The 12,294-nt window shown below is 43.5% G+C and overlaps 1 protein-coding gene across 1 annotated transcript in view; it reads right to left on the bottom strand.

The window, feature by feature from the left end:
- PEBP4 (phosphatidylethanolamine binding protein 4) overlaps positions 1-12,294 on the bottom strand; it is a 229,915-nt gene that overhangs the window by 94,241 nt on the left and 123,380 nt on the right. Inside the window, exon 4 of the mRNA XM_027091967.1 lies at positions 5,206-5,304. Within this exon, the coding sequence (XP_026947768.1) occupies positions 5,206-5,304 (99 nt within the window). The remainder of the gene's footprint in view (positions 1-5,205; positions 5,305-12,294) is intronic.

A 12,294-nucleotide genomic window follows, 5' to 3' on the forward strand; every position in this document is an offset into this window, starting at 1 on the left:
TTGACCTCTTCCTCTGAACATGTGGTCCTGATGAAGACTGTTTATGCTTCTTCTGTTTACTTATTTATTCTTCTTCTGTTTATTCTTGCTTTGGAGCATACAGAAAATCGGATTATATAATTATATATATATTTAAATTTTTTTTTTTTTTTGCAGTACGCGGGCCTCTCACTGTCGTGGCCTCTCCCATTGCGGAGCACAGGCTCCGGACGCGCAGGCTCAGTGGCCATGGCTCACGGGCCCAGCCGCTCCACGGCACGTGGGATCTTCCCGGACCGGGGCACGAACCCGTGTCCCCTGCATCGGCAGGCAGACTCTCAACCACTGCGCCACCAGGGAAGCCCTATATTTAAATTTTTATTGGATCTGCTGCTCGATTGATTAGGAGCGAGGATAAATTGGCCCCTTTATATAGTGCTTTTCTCTAGGGAGGCTTCTCCTTGCTGCATATGTAATTTCCCTTTTCCCGTCTCAATCCTGAAGAGCAAGGATTTGTGTCAGTTTTACAGACAAGAAGCCACGATTTCAGAGAGGTCAAGTAACTTGCCTGAGATCTCTCAGCAGTGGGACCAATAATTCCAACACAAGAGTCCTGACACGTGCTAATCACCCAGCTGGAAAGCAAGGGGCTATGATCCCAGCTCTGTTTATTGGGTTACCCACTTATCTTATTCACCGAACATACTAAGAGGTCCTCTAAAAAAACACCTCTCATTATGGAAAAATCCAATGCTATAGACGAGTAGACAGAATAATGAGCCCTTAAGGTCCTTTTAATTCAGCCCAGAATTGCTTGCACTTACAGCTGCCAAAGGTTGAGGGCACTGAATGAAAGGGAAACATGAACTTGCCGTTTCCTTTTCTTTCTTAAAACAAAAAAGATATTCAGGACAAATTTTAGAATCATTGACGGTTTCTAGGAAGATTTTCTTTTTTGGAAGAAAAAAGGTACCCTTGTCTCCTTAATTGTTCTTGGTGTTCTTTGTCACCAATCATGACAGTCTTTGTGGAAAGTATTAATATACCATCTTCCTGTGTTCAATATTCCCATTAACAATAAAAAATGTAATGAAAATATCTGCATGAAAAGCCCTGAGCGCTAATTTCAGAGACAAATAGAAGATGAACCACCAATAAGCATTTCTTCTGAAATGAATGATGCAAATTAATTGATATCTTAATTAGGCTTTAGCACGAAGATTATTAATTAGATTGAATTAGAACTGAAAGCATCTTAAAGGAAAAGCTGGGGATGTGGCACTGGGGGGAAGGAAAGATGTTATGTGTCAACGTTCTGTTCGAAATCTTTTTCGCTCAATGAGAGACTATCAAAGAGGGGACCCAGAAAGACAGCACGCTTTATTTATCAGTCCCTGCCTGCCGTGGTCTGGCCAGGTTTGGGGACTAAAGTCTAGTCTTCTCCCTGAGTGAATGAGAACCCACAGGTATAGGGAGTTCCGGCCCCAGCCAGCTCCTGGTGCCCTCATAACCCTACCCGCAAGCTGCAGCCTCCTTCCTCTACACTCCTAGAGTAGAAGCCCTCAGAGTGCAGGGAGTCCCCCTATTTTGTTTGTGTTTGTAACCCCAGTGCTAGTGCAGGGTCTGACTTTGAGCAATCATGATAACATCACAGCAAACAGTTACATAGAACTTTCTATGTGTTCTGGGTCCTGTTCTAAACACTTAAGAAAACTCGTTTAAGCATCAATAACAACAGTGTGAGGCAGGGACTATTGGGATTCCCACTTTACAAGCGAGCAAATTGAGACACAGGTTGAGCAACTCCCCTCCACCCACCCCCACCCAACCCAAATCACAAAGCTAATACTGGTGGATTCAGATTCGAACCACAAGTCTGGGTCCAGTTTCCTCACCCTGAAACACTATGCCATAACAAATAACGGTCAATCCACACTTGTTGAATGACATGAACAAGGGTGCCATGAACGCCTGGTCCCTCCTGATGGACTTCTCTCTAGCTCCTAGTTTTTATTTAAGGACTAGAGCTTTACCCTACTCTGTCCTAGACCCCACCAGTCTCTCACTGGGGGCTGCAAATGTTTCACATATTCCTAAGGACTGGTTTATACTGTGTTTCAACCTGGACAGGCAGTCCAAAAACTGTCCCTACTGAGGGGCTCCCATGGCCATGGGGCAGCCCACCACCCAATTAGGCCTGAGTCCCTAATAACACGGCCAGCCTAGGTTCCACCAAGTTTGCCTCTGTGGCCATTGTGAATCGCAGGGCCACTGTCATTCTATATCTGCAGTGACTTCATGGCATGCCTTATTGCTGAGGTCCCTTGCTGCTGAGGGTTATGATAATATGTAGGGTTTGCTTTTATGGCGGGGGGGATCCAAGATATTTATCAGCATTCCCTGGGGAGGTTCCCTGGAAGCATCAACCTGTAAAAGGTAACCAGGAACAGAGCCCTGGGATGACGGGGGCTCTGTTTCTGATTATGCATACCATTTTACAGAAAGGGCACCATGACGTGCCCCTCGCCACAGTGGAGTTGATGAGAGAGATGTGGTGTGAAGCCTAACCACGTGGGATGGTGGTTTGGAGTTCGGTCGCCTGGATTGAAGACCCACCTCTACAACCCCCTCGCTGAGAGACCGCATCATTCGATCTCACCAGGCTTTGTTTCCCCATCTGTAAAATGGGGATAATGCCTGGTTCACAAAGTGATTGCAAGGATTAAAAGGAAATTGTGCAAATTGCTTCACAGATAGGTGATATTAACAACAACCCAGGCATTCTGAATCTGCCGTCTTCCTTCCAGCTGCTAAACCCCTCCTGGATGCCTGTTGAATGCAGATGCCCTGTTCTCTCTGGACTGACCCAAGTGGTGCCCAGGAATCTGCATTTTAACAAGCTTGCCAGCAGATACGAACGTGCTCTAACGTTGGGGACTGACAGCTATCACCAACACACAGGAGATGCTTCTGGGTTTGGTTAGAGCCCTCTCTTCCTTTGGCCGAGGTCCACAGCCTGAGACCTACACTGGCCTGGTTTTTCTATTGGCTGTGCAGCTGGCAGAACGCGGGGGCCGGCGGGCAGGCCGAGTGGACATAGCTGGGGAGAGCTGCTGCTTCCTGCTGGACCCTTGCATCAGGGCAAGTGGGTGAAAACGCGGCGGAAACCCAAGCTTCCTCCGGCCTGAGCGGGAAAGCTGAGGGCCGCACCCGGGCAGGTGGCCGTGGTAAGCTCTGTGGCTTAGTGGTCTCGCCGGCCAGCTGCCACCTGCCACCTGTTCTGCTTCTAAGCTGGGCTGCTGGGGCTAAACCCATGTTGGCATCACAAGGCTTGTGCGAGAGAACTGTCCTGGCCTGTATTGGGGGAGGGGAGACTTCAGGCTTGGAAGAGAGGAAGGCTCATGGCTCCAAGGCCCCTTCTACTCTGAAATGATTCCATGCACATTCCATTTCATTCCAGTTTCTGAAATTGGGACTCAGAATTGCCCAGTAGAACCTTCTTACAGGCAGCCCTGTGCAGGGGGGCAGACTGTAAATATGATGACCAGAGCAGTATTCTTTTCTTGAGAGTTTCACCCCCTTGTGGCCACCTTGTGCCTGTGCTCTAATTTGGGGCAGGATCCAGGATCTTTCCCTTTTGTGCTCTCAGCTCCCCTCCCTCCACTAAGTCAGGTCTCTCCCCCAGCTCTTCCCTTTCGCATATTTATGGTGTTTCCAAGGCTCTCCATGAGGCTGAGAAGGGCGCTTGGCCAGGGAAGGGTGATGGAGCAATGACCCTACTTTCCCTCAACAGCCCGGCTCGGCCTCTGTCCCAGAAGCTGCTGCCGCAAGTCTCCCTGGAGGGAGCCCCTTCTTAGGCCGTAGCCAGGGCTATCCCTGAAAACAGGCTGTTCCCCTGAGCGTCCTATGAAGGGCCTATGGTCACTGGGAGGGGGTTGGTTGCCAGGGTAACCCGCCACACACCACCACGTCCCCACTCCAGTGGTTGTGAGAGCCCAGACTTGCCAGGAGAGTCAATAGCTAGTTCAGACCAGTACCCCTTCCTCTGCCCCGTAGCTCTAGAAGGAAAAACACAAAGTCCTTATAGTTGTGGTACGTGCTGTGTTTTACAGAGTGCTCTTAGGACACTCTAACTGGATGATCACGACAACCACATAGCAGAGGTAACACGGTTCCCACCTTACAGATAAAGACAAAACGCAGAGAGACTCCATGACATGGTGGAGATCATTGAGGTGGGAACCAGCCCAGCCTGGATCCAAACGTAGTCTTTCTAGGTCTGGGTTCCCACTGTCTTACAGGGTTGGTGCCTTTGCACATGTGGCGCAAAGGCCACCAGCAGGCTTTCTAGGCACAAGATGCGTGGATGCCTGATGCTAGTGTGGATTTTCCCAAAATGCACTGCCACATGCTCGTGAACAAAAGATTCAACAGTCAAGTGAGATTGGAAAATAAATGCATGTTATATAATGCATACTAGGATATTAAAAGCTCTAAAAGGCCCTTCAGTGAGGGATGGGATTAATACATTTTAACCCATAGTCCCCGAAACTTGCCTGGCAATGGAGCCTTTTGGTTTTTTGTTTTTTCACCTAATGCCCATTAACAAGCCACCAAATCTGCATCCCTCAGACCTACTCTGGAAAGGCTGAGCCGGGCTCCTTCGTCATTATGGTTGACGACAAAAGGACAAAAATGAGGGGAGGCCACTTGTTTCTGTACAAAGAAAAAGAGATCGCCATGCCTCCTCCATGCCCCTTGGCCCATCAGCAGGAGATGCTGCAAGAGCCCCTTGCCACCTGGACTGCACAGAATCACCTGGTGCCCCCAAAATCCAGGCCCCTGGCAGTGGTGTGCTGGAGCAATTGCTACATTTTCAGAAAATTTGTCATTCACTCATTAAATCGTTAACTTGAAATTGGCCACGGTGGGAGTCTTTCTTTACACTACAGAAATCAGCAAACACTACAAATGGGGGCTTTCTTCCGACTTATCCTGAGATAAGGATATCCTGATCCTGTGTATCACTGATCCTGGGTCATTTTCTGAAATTATTAGAAAACATGGGCGAGGCTGTGACAGCTGGGCGCTGGGGGCAACCTGACACGGAAGTCCTTGCTCATCAGAGTCCCCAGACCTCTTGAATGAGAGCTGAGAACTGTGCAGAATGATAATCCTCCAGCCCCAATCACCAGTGAATCAGAAAGTGCCTTCTGGCCGGCTTACCTTGATATCTGTCACCAGCCAGTGTCTCCAGAATCGAGCTTTGGGAGAAGACCTGCTGGGGGCATCTGGATCCACCATCACCAGGATGTAGGCTGCATCCTGTAACACATTACCAGAAAGAAGTGTAGCATCGTGGCTAGAATTTGGAAAGGAAATCTACAAGGTGCAGACTCTCCTTTTACCTCAATTCCAGCTGAGAGTGGCTGACCAACACCTAAAGCTTCCTACTCGATTCATCCCTGTTCTCATGCCATTCCTCTTGTGTCACATGCTTATTCTCAGAGGAATGAAGTCTATCAAGTAGGCAGCTTAATAGCTTGTCTTTCCCTTTATAAAGAAGAATAAATCAAACAAGCATATTTACTCGGCACCTAGAAGTCTGTAACATCATGCCAGGAGCTGTGGAGGAAACAAAGAAACCTAAAACAGGGCTTCTGCTCTCAGGAAGCTCACAGTGTGGTTGGAGCGACTTGTCCATTAACTCAGCAAATACAGGAGAGCTTACTCCATGTCAGGAACTGTACCGATTGCAAGGAATGCTCAGATTCATTTATCTCTTCAATAAGCATTTACTCAACACCTATTATGTGCCAGAAACTGTTCTAGGTGCTGGGAATCCAACAGAGAACAAGCAGGTGTGACCCATACTTTCAGGAAGATTTTACTCTAGGTAAGAGACACAGATTAAAAGGAAAGAAAAAAAAAAAGAGCAGAAGCAAGAAGAGCTACAATCCTGCAGCCTGTGGAACTAAAAACACATTCACAGAAAGATAGACAAGATGAAAAGGCAGAGGGCTATGCACCAGATGAAGGAACAAGGTAAAACCACAGAAAAACAACTAAATGAAGTGGAGATAGGCAACCTTCCAGAAAACGAATTCAGAATAATGAGAGTGAAGATGATCCACGGCCTCGGAAAAAAAATGGAGGCAAAGATCGAGAAGGTGCAAGAAATGTTTAATAAAGACCTAGAAGAATTAAAGAACAAACAAACAGAGATGAACAATACAATGACTGAAATGAAAAATACACTAGAAGGAATCAATAGCAGAATAACTGAGGCAGAAGAATGGATAAGTGACCTGGAAGACAGAAGGGTGGAATTCACTGCTGCAGAACAGAATAAAGAAAAAAAATGAAAAGATATGAAGACAGGATAAGAGACCTCTGGAACAACATTAAATGCAACAACATTCGCATTATAGGGGTCCCAGAAGGAGGAGAGAGAGAGAAAGGACCCAAGAAAATATTTGAAGAGATTATAGATGAAAACTTCCCTAACATGGGAAAGGAAATAGCCATCCAAGTCCAGGAAGCACAGAGAGTCCCATACAGGATAAACCCAAGGAGAAACACGCCGAGACACATAGTAATCAAATTGGCAAAAATTAAAGACAAAGAAAAATTATTGAAAGCAGCAAGGGAAAAATGACAAATAACATACAAGGGAACTCCCATAAGGTTAACAGCTGATTTCTCAGCAGAAACTCTACGAGCCAGAAGGCAGTGGCATGATATACTTAAAGTGATGAAAGGGATGAACCTACAACCAAGATTACTCGACCCAGCAAGGATCTCATTCACATTTGATGGAGAAATCAAAAGCTGTACAGACAAGCAAAAGCTAAGAGAATTCAGCACCACCAAACCAGCTCTACAACAAATGCTAAAGGAATTTCTTTAAGTGGGAAACACAATAGAAGAAAAGGACCTACAAAAACAAACCCAAAACAATTAAGAAAATGGTCATAGGAACATACATATCGATAATTACCTTAAACGTGAATGGATTCAATGCTCCAACCAAAAGACACAGGCTTGCTGAATGGATACAAAAACAAGACCCATATATATGCTGTCTACAAGAGACCCACTTCAGACCTAGGGACACATACAGACTGAAAGTGAGGGGATGGAAAAAGATATTCCATGCAAATGGAAATCAAAAGAAAGCTGGAGTAGCAATACTCATATCAGATAAAATAGACTTTAAAATAAAGAATGTTACAAGAGACAAGGAAGGACACTACATAATGATCAAGGGATCAATCCAAGAAGAAGATATAACAATTATAAATATAAATGCACCCAACACAGGGCACCTCAATACATAAGGCAACTGCTAACAGCTCGAAAAGAGGAAATCGACAGTAACACAGTAATAGTGAGGGACTGTAACACCTCACTTACACCAGTGGACAGACCATCCAAAATGAAAATAAATAAGGAAACAGAAGCTTTAAATGACACAATAGACCAGATAGATTTCATTGATATTTATAGGACATTCCATCCAAAAACAGCAGATTACACTTTCTTCTCAAGTGTGCACGGAACATTCTCCAGGATAGATCACATCTTGGGTCACAAATCAAGCCTCAGTAAATTTAAGAAAATTGAAATCATATCAGCATCTTTTCTGACCACAACGCTATGAGATTAGAAATGAATTACAGGGAAAAAAACACAAACACGTGGAGGCTAAACACTACGTTACTAAATAACCAAGAGATCACTGAAGAAATCAAAGAGGAAATCAGAAAATACCTAGAGACAAATGACAATGAAAACATGAGGATCCAAAATCTATGGGATGCAGCAAAAGCAGTACTAAGAGGGAAGTTTATAGCTATACAAGCCTACCTCAAGAAACAAGAAAAATCTCAACTAACCAGTCTAACCTTACACCTAAAGGAACTACAGAAAGAAGAACAAACAAAACACAAAGTGAGCAGAAGGAAAGAATCACGAAGATCAGAGCAGAAATAAATGAAATAGAAACAAAGAAAACAATAGCAAAGATCTATAAAACTAAAAGCTGGTTCTTTGAGAAGATTAACAAAATTGATAAACCATTAGCCAGACTCATCAAGAAAATGAGGGAGAGGACTCAAATCAATAAAATTAGAAATGAAAAAGGAGAAGTTACAACAGACACCACAGAAATACAAAGCATTCTAAGAGACTAATACAAGCAACTCTATGCCAATAAAATGGACAACCTGGAAGAAATGGACAAATTCTTAGAAAGGTATAACCTTCCAAGACTGGACCAGGAAGAAATAGAAAATATGAAGAGACCAATCACAAGTAATGAAATTGAAACTGTGACTAAAAATCTTCCAACAAACAAAAGTCCAGGACCAGATGGCTTCACAGGTGAATTCTCTCAAACATTTAGAGAAGAGCTAACACCCATCCTTCTCAAACTCTTCCAAAAAATTGCAGAGGAAGGAACACTCCCAAACTCATTTTATGAGGCCACCATCACCCTGATACCAAAACCAGACAAAGATACTACAAAAAAAGAAAATTACAGACCAATATCACTGATGACTATAGATGCAAAAATCCTCAACAAAGTACTAGCAAACAGAATCCAACAGCACATTAAAAGGATCATACACCATGATCAAGTGGGATTTATCCCAGGGATGCAAGGATTCTTCAATATATGCAAATCAATCAATGTGATACACCATATTAACAAATGGAAGAATAAAAACCATATGCTCATCTCAGTAGATGCAGAAAAAGCTTTTGACAAAATTCAATACCCATTTATGATAAAAACTCTCCAGAAAGTGGGTACAGAGGGAACCTACCTCAATATAATAAAGTCCATATACAACAAACCCACAGCAAACATCATTCTCAATAGTGAAAAACTGAAAGCATTTCCTCTAAGATCAGGAACAAGGCAAGGATGTCCACTCTCACCACTATCATTCAACATAGTTTTGGAAGTCCTAGCCACGGCAATCAGAGAAGAAAAAGAAATAAAAGGAATATAATTTGGAAAAGAAGAAGTAAAATTGTCACTGTTTGCAGATGACATGATACTATACATAGAGAATCCTAAAGATGCCACCAGAAAACTACTAGAGCTAATCAATGAATTTGGTAAAGTAGCAGGATACAAAATTAATGCACAGAAATCTCTCGCATTCCTATACACTGATGATGAAAACTCTGAAAGAGAAATTAAGGAAACACTCCCATTTACCATTGCAACAAAAAGAATAAAATACCTAGAAATAAACCTACCTAGGGAGAAAAAAGACCTGTATGCAGAAAACTGTAAGACACTGATGAAAGAGATTAAAGAATGATACCAACAGATGGAGAGATATACCATGTTCTTGGATTGGAAGAATCAATATTGTGAAAATGACTATACTACCCAAAGCAATCTACAGATTCAATGCAATTCCTATCAAATTACCAATGGCATTTTTTATGGAACTAGAACAAAAAAAATCTTAAAATGTGTATGGAGACACAAAAGACCCCGAATAGCCAAAGCAGTCTTGAGGGATAAAAACGGAGCTGGAGGAATCAGACTCCCTGACTTCACACTATACTACAAAGCTACAGTAATCAAGACAATATGGTACTGGCACAAAAACAGAAACATAGATCAATGGAACAAGATAGAAAGCCCAGAGATAAACCCACGCACCTATGGTCAACTAATCTATGACAAAGGAGGCAAGGATATACAGTAGAGAAAAGACAGTCTCTTCAATAAGTGGTGCTGGGAAAACTGGACAGCTACATGTAAAAGAATGAAATTAGAACACTCCCTAACACCGTACACAAAAAGAAACTCAAAATGGATTAGAGACCTAAAGCTAAGACCGGACACTATAAAACTCTTAGAGGAAAACATAGGAAGAACATTCTTTGACATAAATCACAGCAAAATCTTTTTTGATCCACCTCCTAGAGTAATGGAAATAAAAACAAAAATAAACAAATGGAACCTAATGAAACTTAAAAGCTTTTGCAAAGCAAAGGAAACCATAACCAAGACCAAAAGACAACACTCAGAATGGGAGAAAATATTTGCAAATGAATCAATGGACAAAGGATTAATCTCCAAAATATATAAACAGCTCATGCAGCTCAATAACAAAAAAACAAACAACCCAATCCAAAAATGGGCTGAAGACCTAAATAGACATTTCTCCATAGAAGACATGCAGATGGCGAGGAAGCACCTGAAAAGCTGCTCAACATCACTAATTATTAGAGAAATGCAAATCAAAACTACAATGAGGTGTCACCTCACACCAGTTAGAAAGGGCATCATCAGCAAATCTACAAACAACGAATGCTGGAGACGGTGTGGAGAAAAGGGAAGCCTCTTGCACTGTTGGTGGGAATGTAAATTGATACAGCCACTATGGAGAACAGTATGGAGGTTCGTTAAAAAGCTAAAAATAGAATTACCATATGATCCAGCAATCCCACTACTGGGCATATACCCTGAGAAAACCATAATTCAAAAAGACACATGCACCCCAATGTTCATTGCAGCACTATTTACAATAGCCAGGTCATGGAAGCAACCTAAATGCCCATCGACAGATGAATGGATAAAGAAGATGTGGTACATATTTACAATAGAATATTACTCAGCCATAAAAAGGAACGAAATTGGGTCATTTGTTGAGACGTGGATGGATCTAGAGACTGTCATACAGAGTGAAGTAAGTCAGAAAGAGAAGAACAAATATCATATATTAACGCATGTATGTGGAACCTAGAAAAATGGGACAGATGAACCGGTTTGCAGGGCAGAAGTTGAGACACAGATGTAGAGAACAAACTTATGGACACCACTGGGGGAAAGCTGCGGGGAGGCGGTGATGGTGTGATGAATTGTGCGATTGAGATTGACATGTATACACTGATGTGTATAAAACTGATGACTAGTAAGAACCTGCTGTATAAAAAATAAAATAAAATAAAATTCAAAAAAACCCAAACAACAACAAAACCCAAGGAAGTGCCGACTTGGGATTAGGTCTATGATTAAAATAAAATAGGATGGGGTTGGAGGAAGTAAGCGTCCCAAGAAGGGGAAACAACTGCTGCAAAGGCCTTCAGGTGGGAACGAGTGAGGGTTTGAGGAGCAGAAAGAATGCCATGTGGCTAGAGGCAAGCAAGGGGAGGGGACAGGGCAGGGTTGGAGAGATGAGTGGGGACCCGGCCACAGAAGGCTTTGCAGACCTGGGTGAGGAGGGGGTTTTATTCTAAGTGCAATGCAGAACTACTGGAGGGTTTGTTTGTTTGTTTGTTTGCTTTTGTTTTTAAGCCAGGAGAGTGATATGCTCCGATTTACATTGTTAAATAGTTGTCATGGTGGCTGGATGGAGAGTTGAATGGTCGGCAGGAGGCAAGAGAGGAGGCTATTGCAGTGATAAAGGGCAGGATGATGGCATTTTGGACTAGAATGGTAGCAATGGAGATAGAAGCCAGTAGATGGATCGGGGAAGTATTTTTAGAGAGCATCAGTGGGATTTGCTGATGGACTGGACTGTAGGGCAGGGAGGAGGGGGTAGGGAAAAAGAAATCGAGGATGACTCGGGGTTTTGGCTAGAACAACTGGGTGAATGGTGCCACGTAACGTCATGGAGAAGACTTGGAAAGGACAATGTTTGAAGGGGGATATTGAGAGTTCTATTTTGGACATGTTACATTTGAAACACCTCTTAAAGACAAGCAAGTATCAGAGCCAAGAGTTTGGAGGAGAGATCAGGACTGGATTTATAATATTTGGAGTCACTGACTCCCAAGGACCAAAGATGGCCCCTAAATCCAGAGAATAATGAGATGATTCATGGAGAGATTAGACATGCGGAAGAAAAGAGGTCTCGTGAGTGAACTCTAGAACATGCTAAGGAGGAGAGGAGGAGAGGAGAGGTGGATCTAGCAAAGGAGACTGTAGCCAGGGAGGCAGGGGAGCCACCTGAAGCGTAGGTATCATGAAAGCTGAGACAGAAAGTGTGTCCAGGAGGAGGAAGTGGTCAGCTGTGTCGAATGCTGCCGAAACGCGGAGCAAGATGAGGACACAGATGTGACAATGTGATCTGACAACATGGAGATCCCTTGTTTTCTTGGCAAGACCAGTGCCAGTGGAGTAGTAAGGACTGATGTTTGATTGGAATAGGTGGCGAGGAGATGGGATGCGAGGAACTGAAAATAGTTATTAAAGATGATAGGGCTTCCCTGGTGGCGCAGTGAGAGTCCGCCTGCCAATGCAGGGGACACGGGTTCGTGCCCCGGTCCGGGAAGAGCCCA

Source organism: Aethalodelphis obliquidens, unplaced genomic scaffold (genome assembly GCF_003676395.1).
Source record: "Aethalodelphis obliquidens isolate GAN/ISIS:26980383/991018 unplaced genomic scaffold, ASM367639v1 scaffold74, whole genome shotgun sequence".
NCBI classification, from domain to species: domain Eukaryota; kingdom Metazoa; phylum Chordata; class Mammalia; order Artiodactyla; family Delphinidae; genus Aethalodelphis; species Aethalodelphis obliquidens.